The sequence below is a fragment of the Nerophis lumbriciformis genome, linkage group LG08, assembly GCF_033978685.3.
Source record: "Nerophis lumbriciformis linkage group LG08, RoL_Nlum_v2.1, whole genome shotgun sequence".
Taxonomy (NCBI): Eukaryota; Metazoa; Chordata; class Actinopteri; order Syngnathiformes; family Syngnathidae; genus Nerophis; species Nerophis lumbriciformis.
The window spans coordinates 12706740-12730418 of NC_084555.2; the positions used below are offsets into that span (position 1 = coordinate 12706740).

At 39.7% G+C, this 23679-nt stretch overlaps 1 protein-coding gene across 5 annotated transcripts; it reads left to right on the plus strand.

Moving 5' to 3' along the window:
• Nucleotides 1-8653: 8653 nt before the first annotated feature.
• LOC133611489 (heterogeneous nuclear ribonucleoprotein Q-like) lies at nucleotides 8654-23619 on the plus strand. 5 transcript variants are annotated; one of them, XM_061968319.2, is made up of 12 exons: nucleotides 8654-8749; nucleotides 15771-15930; nucleotides 16726-16844; nucleotides 17463-17570; nucleotides 17649-17762; nucleotides 18015-18191; nucleotides 18404-18539; nucleotides 18959-19164; nucleotides 19705-19854; nucleotides 19950-20071; nucleotides 20146-20484; nucleotides 22118-23619. In XM_061968319.2, exons 1-11 carry the CDS (start codon nucleotides 8654-8656, stop codon nucleotides 20474-20476), a joined length of 1719 nt encoding a protein of 572 aa, XP_061824303.1. In that variant the 3' UTR covers nucleotides 20477-20484; nucleotides 22118-23619. The 5 variants fall into 5 exon arrangements, with proteins under 5 accessions (XP_061824303.1, XP_061824304.1, XP_061824302.1 ...); XM_061968320.2 differs by having other exon boundaries at nucleotides 22121-23619; XM_061968318.2 differs by having other exon boundaries at nucleotides 20146-20468; nucleotides 22121-23619.
• Nucleotides 23620-23679: the final 60 nt, after the last annotated feature.

The window sequence follows — 23679 nt, forward strand, 5'->3', positions numbered from 1 at the left end:
CCGGTAGGGCATTCCAGACTACTGGTGACCGAATAAAAAACGCTCTATAGGCCGCAGACTTTTTTTGGGGCTCTGGGAATCACTAATAAGCCGCAGTTCTTAGAACGCAGATTTCTTACCGGGACATATGGTACAATACAATCAGCAAGATAGGATGGAGCTAGACCGTTTAGTGTAGTGTAGAACATTTAGTGTTATTGTTTACTTTTATTTTAGGTTGATCATGTGTGACTAACTACACCCCCCCCTCCCCCCTCCTTCCCCATCCCAAAAAAACCAAAAACAACTATCGGATCTAATCAGCTTCAATCTAAAATCTATGATACAAACACTCCGATACAAGCAGACCTGCACCGTGTTGACTTGTGCATAGCCTTATCTACTTCTGCTCACCAAGAGTAATACAGCAAATCTTTGTTTACCACTGTTAATTGGTCCGAGCCATTAATATGTTTTAATTATACATTGAATATTTTCATAGATATAGCATAAAAAATGTGTTTACAACTTCCTAAATACAGTTTTTAATGCTAAGAAAGCCCTCCAGACATGAAGTAACACCCACATAGTCCTTACAAGCCGCAAACTTTGAAGCGTTATATGGCGATTGTATTATACAATACTCACTTGGCTGCAGTCAGTTTTAGGCTGGTGTTACACAAAAAATACTTAAGTTAAAAACGTAGCCACAAAAAGAAATCTTGTTTATATATGTCACACACAATGTATCTTCAGACGTCAAAAAACAGTACTGAGCATGATGTGGTATGCTTTGGATCATGAGCAGTTCTAACCTTTTTCTATACTTTTCTCTTGCAGTTTTGCATAAAATGGCCGTAATTTCTACATGGTACATTTTTTTGTAATACCTCTTTTATGAAAGTTTAAGTACCCGTCAATATTGATTGTATAATTTTATGGTAATATTACTGTTGAATCACATTATTTTAGCTGTGTGTTATCAATATTGTTTTAGTAGGTCTTTTTTTTTTTTTTAACATGGTAGAAGCTTCGACAGAGGATGTTGTGAATAAATGGAAAGATACCTGATAGCCTTCAAGAGGCTTCCATCTGCCCACTTTCCCCAGCGTCTGAATGTCAAGGATTAATATGAATATATTTTGTTTCTCGTTACTAAAGTACCAACAACCTTGGTTGTTTGGGTGATAAATCCCAACGGCTTGTGATTTAATTAACAAAAGGGGACTTGTGTTATATGAAACATTTGGACTCATGGTTTGCATCATTTGTACTTTTTCTTTTTTTGTCAACGTTAGAATATTGAATCAGTTTTTTACTGTATGAATGTAAAAATAAAACAAAAACTCACATCACATTTGGGAGCTATGATTTTATCTTTTCATGGCACATTTCTAGCTTGTTTTGTTTACAATCAAGTTTTTCAAAGATGTACATGGATTTTTTAAACGAATCAACGACGACATCAAACAATAATATATATAAATTATAAACACATATTGTCTACACTCAAAGAACCTCTTACTAATAGTTTCAATTTACAGTACATCAAACATGCATACAACACGGTTCAACATGTCTGAAAAGGAGTGGGGAAAAGCAAATGTTATTAAATCACAACTTGTCCCTCTCGGAGTCGTGGGACTGGTTGGAGCCTATCCCAGCTGCATTCGAGCGGAAGGCGGGTTACACAATACATTTGTTCAAAATTTAAACCAATCACCAATGTATATATATATATATATATATATATATATATATATATATATATATATATATATATATATATATATATATATACATACATATATCAATGTATACATACATATATATATATATGTATACATACATATATATATATATATATATATATATATATATATATATATGTATATATATATGTATACATATACACACACACATATATATATATATATATATATATATATATATTATATTACATTGAGATTAAGTCCCCCTATTTAAAGAGGAGTCCTGCCATATACATTCATACACCAGTGTGGGTGGCACTGTGAGCAAGGCGGGATGAATGAACTTGCCCAAGGACACAACGGCAGTGCCTACGATGGCGGAAGCCGGATTTGTAATACCAAGAACCCTGAAGTTTTTGGACACCCGCTCAACCATCGCCACCCACAAAGATGTGAAATAGTAAAGCGGATGACGAATGGTGATACAGTAGCATCTCAACTTATGAGCTTGATTGGTTCTGTGAGGGCGCACTCAACTCAAAATATGTGTATTTAAATCAACGTCTCCCGTTAAAATGAACTGAAATCAAATTAATTGGTGCTTGACTTTCCAAAACAGCACATTTAAAAAAAAATTTAAAAAACAAACAAACTTAGAAACACTCACAGACAACCAATACGGACACAGAGCCAACATTTCAATATCAATGGCATTAATCGAAATAACGGAAGAGATTACCAATGCAATAGATAGTGCACAGTGTGCAGCGGCAGTTTTAATGGATTTAACAAAAGCATTTGACACAATCAATCTCAATATCTTGATAAACAAATTAGAACGGTATGGCATCAGAGGGTTGTTCTTGAACTGGGTAAGAAGCTACTTAACCAACAGGAAGCGATACATGAAGATAGGAGAACAAACGTCTGCAGAGCTGAAAATATCTTGTGGCGTACCACAGGGATCAATACTGAGACCAAAATTGTTCAATCTTTGTATAAACAACATTTTTAAAGTTGCAAAGTTAAGTTGCAAAGTACTATTTGCAAATGACACGACTGCGTTTTCCTCAGGAGAGAACACATGGAAGCTAATACAAATAATAACAGAAGACATGAACAAATTAAATGGCTTGACAAAAACAGACTATCTTTGAATCTCAGTAAAACTAAGATAATGCTATTTGGTAACAGCAGAAGGGAAAGTTAAAGACAAATACAAAAAGATGGAGTAGATATTGAAAGGGTAAAAGAAAACACATTTTTGGGTGTAATAATGGATGATAAAATTAATTGGAAATCTCATGTAAAAAAATATACAATATAAAGTAGCAAGAAACACGTCAATAATGAATAAAGCAAAATATGTTCTGGACCAAAAATCACTTCATATTCTCTACTGCTCGCGGGTGTTACCATATCTGAGTTACTGTGTAGAAATATGGGGAAACAATTACAACTGTGTGCTTTATTTATTGAATCAAAAATATTGAAATTCAATAACTTGGTGCATTTGCAAACAGCTAAAATTGTGGATAAAACCAACTATAACCTTCTACCCAAAAATCTACAACAATTCTTAACAAAAGAGGAGAAATATAACCTTAGAGGAAAATCAGTACATGAACATACACCACCTAAGACCTTTAGAATATCAGTACTTAATTTCCCCTCGGGGATTAATAAAGCACTTCTGATTCTGATTCTGATTCTGATGTGGAATTAAATTATGGAATGGATGACGCAAGGAAACAAAGCACCAATATGATTCAGTTTAAGAGACTGTTTAAACCACAAGTGTTCACAAAGTACAAAGAAGAACAAATATGATAAACATCTTGAACCTTCTTTAAAAAATTAAATAATGATTATTTATGTATTTAATATTTGTTTACTTACTTATGGTATATATATTTATTTATTATTTTTTCACTGTTCTGTTACAAACAGAGAACAAAGAAATGGGATAAAACTGCTATGATATAAAAAGGGATAGGATTTCTTTTTGGACATGCTGTCATGAAACAACTGTAAATACAGCTAAAATTGCATTGTTATTGTATTGTATGCATGTTCAAAATAAACTGAACTGAACTAAACTTTTGAATCGGAAATATTGTAATAAAAATACAGTATAATGTACTACTTAAAACTAGAGTAGTTGTATGAAGTAATGTAATAATAATGAATTGATGTACCATGAATTGATTAACGTGGACCCTTATTCGGATGTAACCATTTAGTGGTCAATTGTACGTAATATGTACTGTACTGTGCAATCTACTAATAAAAGTTTCAATCAATCAATCAAAATGTACAGCATTTACCTTGAAGAGAAGACTTCTATAGTATCTCCTTTCAGCTGTTTCTCAGTCAAATACAACATTTGAAGCTTTTCCATATTTTCATAGATAAATGTGTGCCATTCAGATTGTATTTTAACATCATTGGTTGCCGTTGGATTTATTCTGCTTCAGTGTGGTGCAGACGAGATGTACCCGGTAATACGCTCAAATTGCTTCACCAAGTTTGATTATTTCTTTCTTTAATTCAATGCATCATACACTTGTTCTTCACACTCACTTTCTTCCTTCTGATGGTTGGAAAAACAAAGCTATGTCGATCTCTTCCTATGAACTAATGCTTGCTGTTTTGATCAGATCTTATGGGGTTCACTCTGGCATTTTCTCCGCCAATTATTAGGGAGGATGCTTGTAACTCACATCTTTGTTTAAAGCATAACAATTAGCCGAGACCAGCTGTTATCTCAAAACATGCTTAAGATGGGGCACTCTTGATTTGAGGTACCACTGTAGTAATATAAATGAGCATTTATACTAGTGTGTAAAAAAAAAATCAATCATATTAATCACACCTTTGAATTTAATTATACATATTAATTAGTACATTATTTGACTTCTTTGCTTAAAGGGGAACTGCACTGTTTTTGGATGTTTGCCTATTGTTCAAGATCATTATGAGAGACATGACGATAGATGTTTATTTTTTTTTAATGCATTCTAAATATTAAATACATGCGAACAAAAGTCCACTTACAATGGAGCCTATGGGAGACGCTCAATTATGCTTATATACAGAGCCCCTAAAAAATCCAAACACCTCCCTTAAGGTTTTATATGCATGATGTCAGTATATATGTAATATAGTAACAGGCACATTTATAATAAAATTTAATATTTACGTATTATGATATTTTGTGTGTGTGTGTGTGTGTGTGTTTTGTCTTGTCTTGTCTTGTCTCATACTAACAGTGGTACTATTATATTGTTGGTGTACAGGAGTTGTTCTCGTTTTTGTTTGTATGGTATTGTTCTTGTATTATATTGTTTATGTTAAATGTGGAATGAGTGAGAGGGGTTGGGATATTATAAGCATCTGCTTCATCCAACCCCTTTTCAAGCCTTGCATAAATGTCTCTGCCAAAATGTAAAAAAAAAAAAAGTGTTGTTGTCCTGTGCAGGTTTGAAATAAATACTTCAAATAAACAAATAAAAAATGTTAAGCATACGCCATGTTAAAGTTAAAGTTAAAAAGTTAAAGTACCAATGATTGTCACACACACACTAGATGTGGCGAGATTATTCTCTGCATTTGACCCATCACCCTTGATCACCCCCTGGGAGGTGAGGGGAGCAGTGGGCAGCAGCGGTGGCCGCGCCCGGGAATCATTTTGGTGATTTAACCCCCAATTCCAACCCTTGATGCTGAGTGCCAAGCAGGGAGGTAATGGGTCCCATTTTTATAGTCTTTGGTATGACTCGGCCGGGGTTTGAACTCACAACCTACCGATCTCAGGGCGGACACTCTAACCACTAGGCCACTGAGTAGGTTGTATTAATATGTATTAATAAATAAAAAAAAGCATCACGTTTGCTTTTATTTTCTTCAGTGATTATTACTCCCTGCAGACTTCATGAGAGACAACAAACATAAACATAAACATAATGTCTCGTAATCCACGCAAAGAAACTTGGTGGAGAGGCGGGGGGCACCAAGCGTCTTTTCGTGTCTTTCTTGCCATTTCCGGGTCCTAATTGGCTGTCAAAGTGGACCAACTTGTTGGAGTACGTCCTCAGCCATCTACTTTCCAAGTGAGATGCATGATTTATGATCTACAACTTCCAGGGAGCAAAAAAGTGAGGAAACACCTCGCCAGTCGAACATGTCGAAATTGCGCCGCTATAAATAGTTTGTCTGTGTTAGCGCTTATAACAATATCACTAATACTTGGTTAATATTCAAGTCACAAAATGTCAACTGGAGTATTGTTAGCGCTTTTTGAATGGTTATTTATTGGATTTCATGGGCGGAATAGAAGAGCTCCCATTGACTCCGCTGTAAGCAAACTTTTATTTACATTTATTCAATATTTAGAATGCATTAAAAAAATATCAATCATTGTCATGTCTTTCATAATGATTGTGAACCATAGGCAAAATTCCAAAGAAAGTGTAGTTCCCCTTTAATGTTTTGAGTTCAATTTTACCCTTAGGTTGTATATTAGCTTTCACTGTCATGCTGATGACACCCAACTCTACATGCCCCTAAAGCTGACAAACACGCCGGATTGTAGTCAGCTGGAGGCGTGTCTTAATGAAATTAAACAATGGATGTCCGTTAACTTTTTGCAACTCTACGGTAAGAAAACGGAAATGCTGATTATCGGTCCTGCTAGACACCGACACCTATTTATTAATACCACCTTAACATTTGACAACCAAACAATTACACAAGACTACTCGGTAAAGAATCTGGGTATGGTCTTTGACCTAACTCTCTCGTCTGAGTCACACATCAAGAGTGTTACTAAAACGGCCTTCTATCGTCTCCGTAATATCGCTAAAATTCGTTCCATTTTGTCCACTAGCGACCCTGAGATCATTATTCATGCGTTCGTTACATCTCGTCTCAATTACTGTAACATATTATTTTCGGGTCTCCCTAAGTCTAGCATTAAAAGATTACAGTTGGTACAAAATGCGGCTGCTAGACTTTTGACAAGAACAAGAAAGTTTGATCATATTATGCCTATACTGGCTCACCTGCACTGGATTCCTGTGCACTTAAGATGTGACTTTAAGGTTTTACTACTTACGTATAAAATACTACACGGTCTAGCTCCATCCTATCTTGCTCATTGTATTGTACTATATATCCCAGCAAGAAATCTGCGTTCAAAGAACTCCGGCTTATTAGTGATTCCCAGAGCCCAAAAAAAGTCTGCGGGCTATAGAGCGTTTTCTATTCGAGCTTTAGTACTCTGGAATGCCCTCCCGGTAACAGTTAGAGATGCTACCTCAGTAGAAGCATTTAAGTCCCGTCTTAAAACTAATTTGTATACTCTAGCCCAGTGGTTCTTAACCTGGGTTCGATCGAACCCTAGGGGTTCGGTGAGTTGGCCTCAGGGGTTCGGCGGAGCCTCCGCCACGGAGGTCAAAACACACTCGACTCATCGTGTAAATAAAAACTTCTCCCAATCGCCGTATTATGGATACCCCCAAACAATGTTCCCTCTAATTTTCCATATGCGTGAGCAAACGCAAAAACTCCTTGAGCATTCAGTGGAGCACATGTGAGCGACGTTAGACGTGCACACTATGGCCACACCAGCAGCACACATGTCTCAAACCTGACTAAACAACAAGTTAAATGTTTTATTATTATAATCAAATGACAGCAGTCATTTCCATGAGATTATTTTCTAATATAAATATTTTGGCCCAATTACAATGACAATAACAGAAAATATTGTTTTTCATGAGCTGTGTACTATTATTGTATGTCTGGGTGGGGTTCCTGCTTTGGAAATAATTTGTACCCCTTTCAGATATCGCATTTAGTTCCCACTAAAACATTCACATGTTACACAATAACATGCAAACATGGGATCATGTGTACATTCCTGTAACTTTGTTTGTAAAATATATCTTTATTAGTATTTATTTAATATAATAACATAATTTCATGGTTAATATTTATAAATTAAGACAAAATTAAGAACAAAGACATTTTATTGTTCACCAAAGAAGGGTTCGGTGAATGCGTATATGAAACCGGTGTGGTTCGGTACCTCCAACAAGGTTAAGAACAACTGTTAGCCTTTAAATAGACCCCCACTTTTAGACCAGTTGATCTGCCATTTATTTTCTGCTCTGCCCCCCTCTCCCTCGTGGAGGGGGGGCACAGGTTCGGTGGCCACGGATGAAGCGCTGGCTGTCCAAAGTCAGGACCCGGGGTGGACCGCTCGCCTGTGCATCGGTTGGGGACGTCTCTGCGCTGCTGACCTGTCTCCGCTCGGGATGGTCTCCTGCTGGCCCCACTATGGACTGGACTCTCATTATTATGTTAGATCCACTATGGACTGGACTCTCACAATATTATGCTAGATCCACTCGACGTCCATTGGTCCTCTCCAAGGTTTCTCATTGTCCCACTGGGTTGAGTTGTTCCTTGCCCTGATGTGGGATCTGAACCGAGGATGTCGTTGTGGCTTGTGCAGCCCTTTGAGACATTCGTAATTTAGGGCTATATAAATAAACATTGATAGATATTATTGGGTAGTTGTTTGCATTGTGCATTATTTTTTTCTGCTTGAAAAATGAATGAAGGATTTGTATGTTCTTTATAATCAACAACAGGTTTTATCCTGATATTTTTATAGTACGGTTAGTGAATTGAGTGTACATTTGTAATTACATCCCCATACCTCCACAAAATAATTTCGGTAAGAGAACCATATAAAACAGTAAAGAATATTAATAGATTTTTGGTATTTGACATATTTTACTTTATGTTGTATACTGTTAATGTAGGATTTCTAACTCATAAAGAAACAAAGTGACAAAAGGAGGCACAATTCTTTTTTTAATTTTTTTTTAGATGAAAGCCTTCAAGGGAGAAAATTCACACCCACTGCAAAAAGAGGATTGCTTCTAGGGTATATGCATCGTTTTTTCCCCTCTTATATTTCTGCTTCAATTAGGTGCATGAGTTTGAGAAACATGATGGCGAAAAACTTCTGGATGGCATCATGGATGGTAAGCAAATATTGAGGAGGATGTCAGATGTATTCAGATTATAGCACTTTTGTGTATGTACAATCTGTCTAATTTTGATCAAAGTGGACTTAGAAAAATGAAGAAAAAGATGTTTGTCCAAAATCTGCTTGGCTAACGTACATTATGTCAAAGTGAAAATGTAATGTTTTATATTCCTAATATATTCTTTGAAGTGAGGCTCACACTTTGAAAACTTCTAGTTTAGTTTAGAAGTATATCCAAAAAGGCTTGTATCCTTTTTTTATGAAATCTTAAAAATCTATAAATATATCAAAGTGCCGCCAACAGCCCCAAATCCTGAAAGGACAAAGAACCTGCAGAAAACGCCACAATATGTTGCATAAAATAGTCCATCCATCCATCCATTTTCTACCCTGTAAGGCGGGGTACACCCTGGACAAGTCGCCTCCTCATCGCAGGGCCAACACAGATAGACAGACAACATTCACACACTAGGGCCAATTTAGTGTTACCAATCAACCTATCCCCAGGTGCATGTCTTTGGAGGCGGGAGGAATCCGGAGTACCCGGAGGGAACCCACGCAGTCACGGGGAGAACATGCAAACTCCACACAGAAAGATTCCAAGCCCGGGATTGAACTCAGGACCTTCGTATTGTGAGGCACATGCACTAACCCCTGTTTCACTGTGCTGCCCGATTTTGATCATATTAAATAAAATAAAATATCTGACCTACTTACAGTTCCCTACCTTGTAAACTGATATAAAAGCATGTGTTAATCACAAAGATAAATTATTAATTGAACAAATAAACCTTAGGCTTAGGTCAAACTGATTAGACAAAATAAATGTACATACAATATACATTATGTTCTGCTAAAATAAATAAAATAAATGAATAATAAATATGTTTATTAACTAAACTGTCAATAAAATTAAAGTGCAAAAATGAAAATACCTATGATGAGGTGGCGACTTGTCCAGGGTGTACCTCGCCTACCGCCCGAATGCAGCTGAGATAGGCTCCAGTATCCCCTTCGAACCCGAACGGGACAAGCGGTAGAAAATGGATGGATGGATGGAAATGAAAATACCACTTTAGTCATAATTTTTGCGCTTAAGATATTTCTCCAAGAATTTTACTCTGGTTGTTTTATATTGTCATTACTGCCACAAGTGGTAGAAACGTGTATTACAACTAAGTACCGGTGTGGCCTATGTGGACCGCAGTTGAAAAAACACATATATTACATTCTAGGGGGCGCTCGCGGCCCAACACTGGGCCCCGGCCGTATGGTTAAGAAACACTGGTATATAGTATATGCCATCAACGTGCCGGCGACCATCTTTTCGGCAAGAAACACGCCCAGGGCTCCCACTATTTCAGCGTTATAGTGAGTTGATTTTTCATACTCCCCGGCCGAGTCATACCAAAGACTATAAAAATGGGACCCATTACCTCCCTGCTTGGTACTCAGCATCAAGGGTTGGAATTGGGGGTTAAATCACCAAAAATGATTCCCGGGCGTGCCCTCACCTCCCAGGGGGTGATCAAGGGGATGGGTCAAATGCAGAGGACACATTTCACCACACCTAGTATGTGTGTTACAATCATTGGTACTTTAACTTAACTTTTTTTTTGCTGTTTTTATCTGCCTGAAAAGCCGGTCAGTGAAAATAATGCATACATCAAACCGGTCCCTGGTGGAAAAAAGGTTGGGGACCCCTGGTTTAAAGGTGCATCCATCCAACCATCTTCTACCGCTTGTCCCTTTCAGAAGTCATATCCAACAATTGCGACAACAATTTTTTTTGTTTTTTAATGATTTCTGCTGGTGGTGTGCCTATGGTCATGAGCTTTGCGTTATGACCGAAAGGACAAGATCACGGGTACACGCGACCGAAATGAGCTTCCTCCGCCGAGGGGCGGGCCTCTCTATGAATTGATTAACGTGGACCCCGACTTAAACAAGTTGAAAAACTTATTCGGGTGTTACCATTTAGTGGTCAATTGTACGGAATATGTACAGTACTGTGCAATCTACTAATAAAAGTTTCAATCAATCAATCAAAGATAAGGTGAGAAGCTCTGTGATCTGGGAGGAGCTCAAAGTAAAGCCGCTGCTCCAAGAGGAGCCAGATGAGGTGGTTCGGGCATCTGGTCAGCATGCCAACCGAACGCCTCCCTAAGGAGGTCTTTCGGGCACGTCCGACCGGCATACTTGCCAACCCTCCCCATTTTCCCGGGAGACTCCCGAATTTCAGTGACCCTCCCGAAAACCTCCCGGGGCAGCCATTCTCCCGAATTTCTCCCGATTTCCACCCAGACAACAATATTGGGGACGAATTTCTCCCGATTTCCACCAGGACAACAATATTGGGGACGTGCCTTTAAGACACTGCCTTTAACGTCCTCTCTCACCTGAAACCTTCACCCCTTAACAGCCGCATGCTGTCCAGGCATCCGCTTTTCCTCCATATAAACAGCGTACCGGCCCAGTCACATAATAATGTAGCGTTGGACGTTTTTTAACAACGGTCTTTACTCGAAGATGTCAAGAAATGCTGACACGTTGTATGATCATTTAACTAGTTTAATGATAACGCTAGGCATACTTGGTCAACAGCCATACAGGTCACGCTGACGGTGGCCGTATAAACAACTTTAACACTGTTACTAATATGCGCCACACTGTAAACCCACACCAAACAAGAATGACAAACACATTTCGGGAGAACATCCGCACCGTAACACAACATAAACACAACAGAACAAATACCCAGAATCCCTTGCAGCACTAACTTTTACGGGATGCTACAATAACATCTACGGCTTTTGGAGCTCAGTGCATAACTGCACACACAAGAAGAAGGAGACGAATCAGAAGAACGAAGAAGAGACATGGCAACGACGAGTAAGAAGAAAAAATATGCTTGCAAGTGTTATGGTTAACTGAGGGAGGTGACGGCAACAGACACTAGAGGGCAGTAATGTTCAAGGATTTATTTTATATGTATATATCTATATATATATGCTAGATATATAATAATAAAACAATAATAATATAAACTAAGGAAATGGAGTGTGAACTAGATCCAAAAGGGAATGAGTGACAGACTATGTGAAGTATTTAGCTGAGGTGTGTGTTACCAAATGTTGTCAAGAGACGAGGAAGTCCAGTGGAGAGAGAAGTCTACGAGTCCGAGTCCAATGCGGGGGAACTCAGAGGGAGATCCAGGGAAAAGTGAGACGCACAGTTTACTTTCAAGGCGCCGGAAGGTACTGCGGGGACGACACAAGAAAACACGCACTGAAAACACGGAGGTGCAAAACACAGAGAGAGCAGGATTACATCAAGCAGGACGTGGCTTACTGTACGCGAACAGAAGACTAATTCCGGCGCCGGCATGCCAGGTTGTCCAAGCTTATGAAGGCAGCTCCTTCATTACAGGCAGGTGTGCAGATTGCCGGTAAATGATTGCAGATGGCGGCTGCTGCAGGGCGGAGACGCGCCAGGTGCGTCCCTGGAAGTGCGCGGCCGTGGGCGTGTCCCGAGGTGCGACAAGAAGAGCGCAAGGATGAGGGCGCATTGCCGTGACAGCAAGTTCCAAAATGATTGGAAAAAAGAATTTCCTTTCATCCAGAAAAGCTCGATGGGGAAGGGGTACGCTGCCTGCACCTCAACTCCACCCCCCCCAAACTTTCCCCCAACACCCCCACCCACCCATCTCCTGAATTCGGAGGTCTCAAGGTTGGCAAGTATGCCGACCGGTAAGGGGGACACGGGGAAGACCCAGGACACGTTGGGAAGACTATCTCTCCCGGCTGGCCGGGGATACCTCGGTATGGAATTCCTGGAATTCTCGGGAAAACCGGGAATTTTTCCAGTTCAAAAACAACTTTGTGTTTTGTCGGGATTAAGAAAAATGTTTAGACGGTGGAACGGTTGAAGCGGGTTGAAAAATGTGGAAGAAGCCATGATATTATGCACCTTCGACCCCTCAGGCAATACTGCATCAAAAAGGGACATATGTACGCGAACAGAAGACTAATTCCGGCTCATATGAGTGTGTAAAGGATATCACCACATGGGCTCAGGAACACTTCAGAAAACCACTGTCAGTAACTACAGTTGCCTGAATTTTTTTTTTATTGTCTTCCATTCATGTTTGGAATGAATGGTCATTAACACATTTTATTTACGGACATTCGAATGATCATTAACGCTAATTGCAAGATGTCAATCCAATTCAATTTGGTCTGTACACAGATTTTAGCCAATTTGTTTTTGATGTTCTGGTTCATCCTTTCAACCCTACCTTGGGACTGAGGATGGTACCCCAAACCCCTCAATTCCCCCCCAAAATGGATTAACTCGCTGGAATATAAAGACAATATAACGGTTTGACCCTGGAACGGATCATTCACTTAATGGTATGAAATGAAATTGCAACAATACCTAGTTTGACTAAGTCTGCTCTCAGTGCAAAGAGAGTCAGCAACCAGGCTTCACATCATGTACAACCTTGGTACCGGAAGATTGCATCGTTGGTTTTTATGTGAATACATTTTGAACTTTCAGCGTCATTTTTCGTCAATTTGCCTCTGAGCGGCGCTTAAACGCACATGTCAACTACAAAGACAAGATATTTGATGTTCAAACTCACAAACTTTTTTTTTTTTTTTTTGCAAATAATAATTAACTTAGAATTTCATGGCTGCAACACGTGCCAAAGTAGTTGGGAAATGGCATGTTCCCCCGGGAGGAGCTAGACAAAGTGGCTGGGGAGAGAGAAGTCTGGGCTTCCCTGCTTAGGCTACTGCCCCCGCGACCCGACCTCGGATAAGCGGAAGAAGATGGATGGATGGTGTGCCTCCGGATTTTTTCAACGCAAAAAATGTGCCTTGGTTGAAAAACATTGTTATAGAGTATATTATTTGTATTGCAAGTCAATTAAGAAGCTACGATAACCTTCGCTTCGGTACGTTCCTGAAATTGTGCCGTAGTAAGTGTCGTGCCCGGCACAAGCAGAAAAGCACAAGCGGTAGTAACAGTTGTAACCTTGATGTGCAGCCATAGTGAATGATGCTCTCTGCTGTTCAAACGCTTACAAGGCACAAGAGCCCGTGCGCAGCGGCGCAGGAAACCCCGTCGACGAGACAAAACTCGAGGCGTGAACGTGGCAGCCATTTTACATCATCAAGAGTGAATGACTGAGGCCGGACCCGTGCCGGGAGTTTTCCACTTTTTCTGTCTTTTAAACATAACCCCTATCTTTCAAATCACTCTCCACCACACACGGCGGCGATCCAGCGGCAGGTAAGGCGATCGCTTGCGGTCACCCGCGTGGTTAACGCCCCGTTTGCGTTGCGAAAAGTCCGAGACGCTCCTGTGCTGTTTCAAACAATGTGGGAACTGGCGGTGGCGGCTGGGAACGACTTCTCCCGACCGGCTTTTTGAAAATGGACTCTTCCTATGTGGCGGCACGTTGGTAGAGCACGCACCGAGCAGGCTAAATGCTTACCTTCCCCTGCCTCGAACGGTACGAGCTTTGTGTTTTCAGTTATAGCGCGGTGTGTGCCGACCATTGTGGGTTCTAACAATGGCCTCGCTGAAATCCCGTTCGAATTAGCATGCTAGCTCAAGCTAGCCTATTTTGACAGATCATGGAACTGACACGCTCATTGTCATCACATGCTAGCTGCAGCTAGCAGGTTATATATATATATATATATATATTTTTTTTTTTTTCCCATAATGTGCCACAACCTGGTCAAGTAGACGAGGTCCGGATGTTTTTTTTTTTATAATGGTGTTGCATTCACGACGCCGTGCTACTGTCTAATCAATCTACAGCTAGTTTGAATAGCATTAGCTCTGCAAGCTAGCCAGCTAGCTTGGCCAACGTGCGCGAAAGCATTCTCCGAGCCCAACAAACCTAACGCTAATTTCAACCGATCCAAGCTCAAATTACAAATCTAGTCGTTCCGACATTCGATGTACACTTTGGAATCGCAGCTTATTACTGATGGTGCAGAGATGTGGAAATTATCATCGAAAGCACGTGTTTGACAATGAGCAGCAGTGACTTAAATGAATATTTTGAATATAAGAAAAAGCAACCGCACGCTACAAATTAGAAGTACTGTTAATGTCAGGAAATTATATTTTTTTTAGTTTGCGGACACCATTGCAGGTTCCTGCAACGTGACCAGATTTTGTGGCCTACCCAAGCATAAACCAAAACAAGCTAAAATGTGTATTATCTTAAAATAGCACAAGTACTGTAGTAGGTTTTGCAGGGCAGAGTTTCCCAAACCAATTTCAGTTCAAAATATACATATTGCATGCTGCATGTAAACTAATAATATGCAATAATATACAACAGACAAGGAAAAAAAAAAAAAAGTATGTGGAAAATATGAACTGTTGATGACCAAGACCCATTTCGGGGCCGCTTTCTAAGTTTAGGAGCGCCTGTCACAGGGGTCCAGCTAAAGTGACGTGAAGTCAAACAATAAAAAGGGTGCATTCTTTGCATACAAGCGCCAGCAACCGGAAACCGGCGCACACTGTGTTGGGACATGTGTATACGCTATCTAGTCTGTGCTGAAGTCAGCAGTGTGAGACTGTAATTTAAAGGCCAAAGCAGACTTGGTTGCTGCACTACTAGCCAAATTAGCATTAACACGTGAAATGGGCCAAGCGCCGTCACAGTGAAACTGCCACAACGACAAACGCTGCAGCCTTTTTACAGGATGTCATGGTTATTGATCTGCGTGGAGAATCAGACATGCAAATTGTCTGCTTTGCAACCAATATTTGAGAGAGCTACACCAGCTTGTATGTTCAGGTTGCTTCAGTATCCTGCTGTGTAATTAAGGAGATCTTAAAACTATTGCTCAATATGCACAAGGGTACAATAATTCAACATGTGAAATGATCTGCCTGTTAAGTTTGAGAATTTCCACTATCCTAAACACATCCCAGACTATGCCATTAAAGCAGGATTAATTTGGGTCATTGCATTTGCACAGATTTCTGGAGACATGGCCACAGAACATATTAATGGAAATGGTCCAGAAGAACCAATGGACATCTCTGCTGCAGTTACCCATTCTGAGCACTTCCAGACTTTATTAGATGCTGGTTTACCACAGAAAGTTGCTGAAAAACTAGATGAAATTTACATAGCAGGTAAGGAACATTTGCATATACTAATATGCAACTCTTGTTGTTGATTGATCTCTTGCATGACTGTCACTTCGTCACCATTTTGAGTGGGGGATTTGGGATCCCGAAGCAACTTTTTGTGGTTCCTACCAAAATGGGTACTGCAGTGCTACGTAATATCAAATTACACATGACAGCAGTGTAAAAATGTTTGCAGCATGTGCATTCCCTATGTGGTTGCTTGACCCCTGCAATATAAGGGCAACAACTTTGTTTTACATCACATTGTCACAAATTATCTCCCTTTGGTTCTGCAGAGTAGTTTTTTTTTAATAAAAAGAATGCAATTTTAGTTCGAGAAGGGGCACAAAGATGCTTTGGTATAATCTTTGCCACTGGTCTGGTCACCCACATCCAAAAAAGTACCATTCTGACCTTTTTAGCCAGATGGATCAAGGGCAGAAACAATGGCAGCAGCTGCCTAGTGTTTGGCTGCCTGGGACAGGTGATTGCCCTTCCGCTGAGCAAAACACACACACACCAGCTCATGAGGAACTCCTAGTTAACTTGAGAATATAGAGGAGCACCGGCATATTAAGTTACACTGTCACATCTGCTGTGATTAGTTCTGCAATATCGTGCTGGTAGAAAAGTGCAGAACACTGCTCCTTTGTTAGACCCGGCATCACTAAATAATATGGAATACCTGTTCAAAGAACTGATTTGCAATATTTTATTTAAATGCTGCTTTTTATCGTCACAGAGAAGTTTGGTATTGAGTTCCTCCCTCTCTACATGTGCTTTTTCTCTCTGCTCCAGGATTGGTGTCACACAGTGACTTAGATGATCGAGCAATTGAGGCTCTAAAAGAATTCAACGAGGAAGGTGCTCTCCAAGTCCTGTTGCAATTCAAGGACAGCGATCTCTCACATGTTCAGGTGTGGTAGCAGCATCCATATATTTCTTCACATTTGGGACGGGCATAACATTTCTAATATTTGCATATTATGTAAATTTCAGTGCACTACTTTTCTGCTACCAGCAGAGGTGCTGTTGATACAGTCTAAGCAGAGTCAAGTATAGGGAATATGGCCAACTCGGTTTTATTGTTGATTTCAATATGGCGCCCTGTTGTCACGTGAGAGGATTTTGACTAATCAGAGAGTGTATGGCCAGAGGATCTCCTAAATGATTGGTCAAAAGCTCCTCACGTGACTACACGGCACCATTTTTAGGCCAACTTTGAAACCGAGTTGGCCATACACAGATCTGAGTCTAAGCTAGATAGCAAACAGCTTCCAATATCTGGAGCCTGCGTTACGTCCACAAATACATTGTCTTTGGCAGGGTTGTTTCCCTCCAAGAATCATTATTGTGCTCAGGACATCAGCAATGAAACAATAGTTTATTGTCCCCATAACTGATTAAGGAAACTTGGTCAAATGCCCATCCCTACTTCATTCCACATGGACATGTGATAACTACAAATGTCATACTAGTCATTAGTTCTATCCACTAAATGTATATTTCACTTTTCCCCCCTCTATGCATTTCAGAACAAAAGTGCCTTTCTTTGTGGCGTGATGAAGACATACAGACAAAGAGAGAAACAAGGGACCAAAGTGGCAGACACTAACAAAGGACCAGATGAAGCCAAAATCAAAGTGAGAACCTGTTAAAGTGTGAATGTTTTAGAGTAAAAAAAAAGTTAAAAAAACCATTGATTAATTTCCTCTTGCTAGGCACTGCTGGAGAGGACTGGCTACACGCTGGATGTAACTACAGGCCAGAGGAAGTATGGCGGTCCTCCACCTGAGTCAGCTCACTCGGGAGCGCAGCCGACTGTCGGGACAGAGGTACGAGAACAAACGAAGTACACTTTATGGATGGATGGTTCATGATTTGGAATTTGATTGTTGCTTTAAGGTCTTACTGTGTGGTGTATGTGTTGGGTGTCCAAATTATGAAATGTTATCATCCTTAGTAACCTTGGTTACACTGTATAACAGCTAAGAAGTAACTGGATACCTTTTAGCTAAGATCTTCTGTGACTTGTTAATGCATTAAAAAAGGACACACATGATTCTTTTTTTTTTTCCTACTGGCAGATATTTGTTGGCAAAATCCCAAGAGACCTCTTTGAGGATGAGTTGGTTCCTCTGTTTGAGAAAGCTGGGCCCATTTGGGACTTGCGTCTAATGATGGATCCCCTCAGTGGCCTGAACAGAGGCTACGCCTTCGTCACTTTCTGCACTAAAGAGGCGGCACAACAGGCTGTCAAATTGGTATGTTTTATTCTCCTGCACTTTAAAACACAAAAGGGGGGGTATGATACAATTATGAAGACAACAAAGTCATCCATTTAAACTTAATTATACATGTTGAATAGTCCCCATTACACTCTGGCAGTGTTTGTTTATATAAATGTCAATCCAAACAAATACCACATAATGATGCTTTTTTTTGTCTTACAACTTGTTCCTCCTCTGCTTTGCAGTGCAACAACAATGAAATTCGACCTGGCAAACAAATTGGTGTGTGCATCTCAGTGGCCAATAACAGGCTGTTTGTTGGCTCCATTCCCAAGAGTAAAACAAAAGAGCAGATTGTTGAAGAATTTGCAAAAGTCACAGGTGAGTTGGCACTTTTTTCCTGCTTCCTTCTTGACATATAATGACTATTACCACACTAGAGTGATATTGACTTTATTGGGCAAACCTGCATATTTTAAAGAAATCATTGATTGGGCTCAATGACAAATTCTAACTTTACAAAAGCAATGCTGAGCAGTAGCACTGCAAATTAGTGAGATTTGCTCAACAGCGCCTGTACTAGGTGTAGCCGATTAGTGCATTCTTTTTTTAGCTATTATTTTCAGTATTAATACAATGTCTTGGTGCGCAACTTGAGGATATTTGTCTGAAAGTGTGTATTTTACCATAAATTCTGTTGCGTCCCTCCTGGCATCTCAAGGGAGGCCCCACCCCACTATTTGAGAACCGCCATTAGGAAAACTCTTGACACCCCCCTCATCCCTGTTTCTGATTCACAGAGGGTTTAAATGATGTCATATTATACCACCAACCCGACGACAAGAAGAAGAATCGTGGCTTTTGCTTCCTGGAGTATGAAGACCACAAGACTGCGGCTCAGGCTCGCCGACGTTTGATGAGTGGCAAAGTGAAAGTGTGGGGCAATGTGGTCACCGTAGAATGGGCTGATCCCATCGAGGACCCTGACCCAGAGGTTATGGCTAAGGTAACGCTAAGTGCCATCTCTCATATAGCAAGATAAAAAACCTTTCTGGTACCTACTAGAGGTGGGAATCTTTGAGCACCTCACGATTCGATAACAATTCAGGAGCTGTGATTCCATTAAAAATCGGTTATTGATTCATCTTAAATTTATGTATATTGATGCAGTTTTACATTTATTTTTATTTCACTAAATAAGCGTTTGTAAAACTTGCAACTTTTACATACAGTGCATTTGTTATAAAAACGTTACATTTATTCCCATTACATTTAATAAATTAATAGAAATGTGTGCAAAACTGCAACATAACTGTCCTAGATCTCTCGGTGAGGTGGTTCACTGCAGTCAGGCAAATTTTAGAATTGTCTGTATTACTTTATTTACATTAAATAAATCAAAGACGTTTACAAATCGATTTTATAATTGTCCATGTCCGAATTGTGATGCATCTAAAATGTATTATTTCCCCCACCTCTAGTACATACTAGCACAATTCTGGAGATAAGGCAACACTTCAAACTCAACTGTGTGTCTGTTCCGTAGGTGAAAGTACTGTTTGTGAGGAACCTAGCGAGTTCTGTTACAGAAGAGATTCTTGAAAAATCCTTCAGTCAGTTTGGCAAGTTGGAGCGTGTGAAAAAATTGAAAGACTATGCTTTCATCCACTTTGAAGAAAGAGATGGCGCTGTTAAGGTACTGAAATACAAATGCATACCCAGTACATGCAAGATAATGGTTGTGCTCCCGCTGAGAACTATTTTCTGATGTCGTCTTTGACAACTTCACAGGCTCTGGCTGATCTCAATGGAAAAGACCTGGAAGGAGAACATATTGAGATAGTCTTTGCCAAGCCTCCTGACCAGAAGAGGAAAGAGCGCAAAGCTCAGAGACAAGCAGCCAAAACACAAATGTAAGATGAATCAAATCAAATGTTGCTTTTAAAAAGCATAGACTCCCTTCTTTACGATGGATTTCCTCTCCTAGGTATGATGAATACTATTACTATGCGCCTCCGCACATGCCGCCACCCACAAGAGGTCGTGGACGAGGCGGGCGCGGTGGATACTCTTACCCTCCCTACTACTACAGCTCCGAAGACTATTATGATTACTATGGCTACGACTACCACAACTACCGGGGCGGCTATGACGATCCGTTCTATAGCTACGATGAATTCCAGGGCTCTGGGAGAGTCCGAGGAGCGAGAGGTGGTCTCCGCGGTATCAGTCAGACCAGGGGCCGCGGAAGCATCACACCTAGAGGGAGAGTGGGCTTCTCACAGCGAGGCGGGCCCGGAACGAGCAGAGGTAGATGACATGTTAAGTGAGTGATATAGCGGCTAATAGAAAGCTAGTCATTGGCGTCAGATAGCTGTTTTTTTTTTTTTTTTTTAAACTTAAGTTAAAGGGTACAGTAGATCCCCGCTTATTTGTGGTACAGCATGTTTGTACTTTCTTTGCTTTGAATTTTAAATTACATTTTAATAGTAAGTAACTTTAATAGAACGTGGGTTGATGGAACTACCAGCAGTGAGCTTTCACTCGACAAGACTTGATGTTACTGCATGTTAGTATACTGTTATAATGCGTTTAATGACGGTCAAGAGAAAGGGGCGCACTTGCCCGAAGGTTTTTGTTATTGGCCCGTGACACATTTTAAAGACAAATACAGCCCACATGAAAACATTACACAAAAACAGGAAAAAAACCTTAAAAAGGAATCTTATTACCGTATTTTACCGTATAAGTCGCACCGGCAGAAAATGCATAATAAAGGAGGAAAAAAACACAAGTCGCACTGGAGTATAAGGCGCATTTTTTGAGGAAATTTATTTGATAAAACCCAACACCAAGAATAGACATTTGAAAGGCAATTTTAAATAAATAAAGAATAGTGAACAACAGGCTGAATAAGTGTACGTTATATGACGCATAAATAACCAACTGAGAACGTGCCTGGTATGTTAACGTAGCATATTATGGTAAGAGTCATTCAAATAACTATAACATATAGAACATGCTATATGTTTACCAAACAATCTGTCACTCCTAATCGCTAAATCCGATGAAATCTTATACGTCTAGTCTCTTACGTGAATGAGCTAAATATTATTTGATATTTTACGGTAATGTGTTAATAATTTCACACACAAGTCGCTCCCGAGTATAAGTCGCACCCCCGGCCAAACTATGAAAGAAACTGCGATTTATAGTCCGAAAAATACGGTACCCCAAAAATGGGACTGTGCGTCTTACTGTAATAGGTCTTTGAGTGTGCTAATTTCTTGTTAGAAATATTAATACTTTAATACTAAACACCCCAAAAGATTTTAGTTGGTTGAATAATATTAGTAAAGACAAATTACAAGACAAAGTACCGGTACCTAAAAATCTCAAAAGGGCCACATTGTTAGATATTACACAAATTTGCTTTGTTACCTACAGAGCAACAACACATAAAGCCTAAGACGTGAATGGTTTGTTCAGATAGTTTAGCATATGATTGATTGATTTATATTGTATTGTTTTAGTATCTTTAATGTACAAAATGCATCAACACGACCCCACATCCTTTTAAATTTTCTGTAAGTGGCCCTTGCTCGAAAAAGTTTGGACACCCCTGTGTTAGTCATATTATAGGGTTTAAAGTCTTACATAAGCATTTTCAGGGCTTTTTATGAGCGTGTCAATTATTTGCTGGTTTTTGTCAGACACTTGAGGGTCTTGGAATGTAACCCCCCGCAAATAGTGGGGATCTACTGTATAAATTTGGTTTATGAAGTAGTCCGCTCAGGCCATATGACGTGCGAGCACTCTAATGTAGATAAAGCAGCAGGCCAAGGGTATTTTGGTGAACTTTAGTTAAAAACAAGATGGATTCTTCTGGCTGGACTGCTAGAGGCTATGTGCTACATGGTTTATTAAGCAAAACGTTTCTTTCCCTCTGATTGGTCCAGCAGGGAAGCGGGGCCGAGGGCGGTCCTGACCAGTCAAATCAACGGATACTGACTTGATGTGTGGGGTTACACCGTGAGCTGCAAAGGATTTTGAAACAAAAAAAAAAACGTGACATAAAAAAGGTCCATGATATTCCAGCCTTACAGAAGAAACATCTCCCCGCTTTCCCATGTTTTTTTTTTCTTTAAACAAAACTGCCACCTTAAAAAGATGATCGCACGAATTTCTATATTCGCCTAAGCCTCTTTCGCCCCATGCCCCTCTAGCTGTCCCTGACAATAAGGTGTCAATTTATTGCCCTAACAATCTCCCCTATTCCCTGTCCCCGAACATGCCATTTTTAAATAATTATTGAAGAATTTGCACTTTTTAAGTTTCTTAGGTTTGAAGTGGCTCGAAGGAGCTTGATGCTATTGTATATTTTTGTGCTAATCGCAATTTTTATTGTTGGAATATCCATGTTAAATCTTTTTGATGTGGATGTTTGAAAGAGAACATTTGCAGGTTTTTATTTCGGGTGTACCCACCTGGCATGGATAAGTCAGGCATTCCAGGAAAGTGGTTCTTTTCAGAACTTGTCTTTAAAGGGTTGGTTGACTACCTCAGTACAGAGGACTAAACTACCCGGCCTGTACTGTAAATAGGGAAACTATATTGATGAAAGCAGGGCTTGTTCTCATATAAAATATGCACAAGAGCGGCGGCGCACAAACAATGTACTTAATGTAATATAGTCATTTTCGCTGCAGCTCTGACACTGCAAACAGTCAAACTGGGCATGCAAAACAATCTCATAAGATGAGTTCGAACAAGCCTTGCTTTTATCCTATTTTGAACTGAATTAGCTGCCTTGCTTCTTCAGAGTATGTAGTTACTGTTTGTATAGTTTTTTTTTTGTCTTCGGATAAAATGTTACTTTTGTAAAGGCTTCAATGTCACGGGCATCAGAATGCCTTTGATTTTAACGGATAACAAAATAAAAGCCCTGCAGTGTCCCTTTGTGCCACTGTAATCCAGTGGGTTTGTTTGTTTTTTTTGAATATCGAAACATCTTCAGACATCCTAATAATCATTTAACATCATAGTCAATCCATCATTGTGTAAGATCATGTTCTTGTGGACTGGTCCCTCTTCCATCTCCCAAACCAGCGACTGTACTGTTAAGTTATTCTTGACCACCAGTTAGGCACTATGTCTGAAGTTCTGGTTTTGGTGTTGGGACCGATGTCATCACAACATGGCATAAGGGATGCTGCAGTGAATGAAATCTATTTCCAGGTATAGCTCCAAGGAAACTGTGCTGTTCAATTTCAGTTTTCTATACAGTTAACTCCCTCAATAAAATACATAACCACCTTTTGAAAAAAAAAAAAAAAGATGTTAGCAGTTTTAAACTATTGTTGGTGGCCAACAACGTTTTTTGCATTCCTGCAAATAAATTGTTTTATACTGTAAAATGGAGGTGAGTAACTTATTTTTGTAATAAAGTTTTTGATTTCTATGTGTGTCTTATATCATTTGATGACGTCCACATGAGGCGATTGGACCTAAAACAATTAAG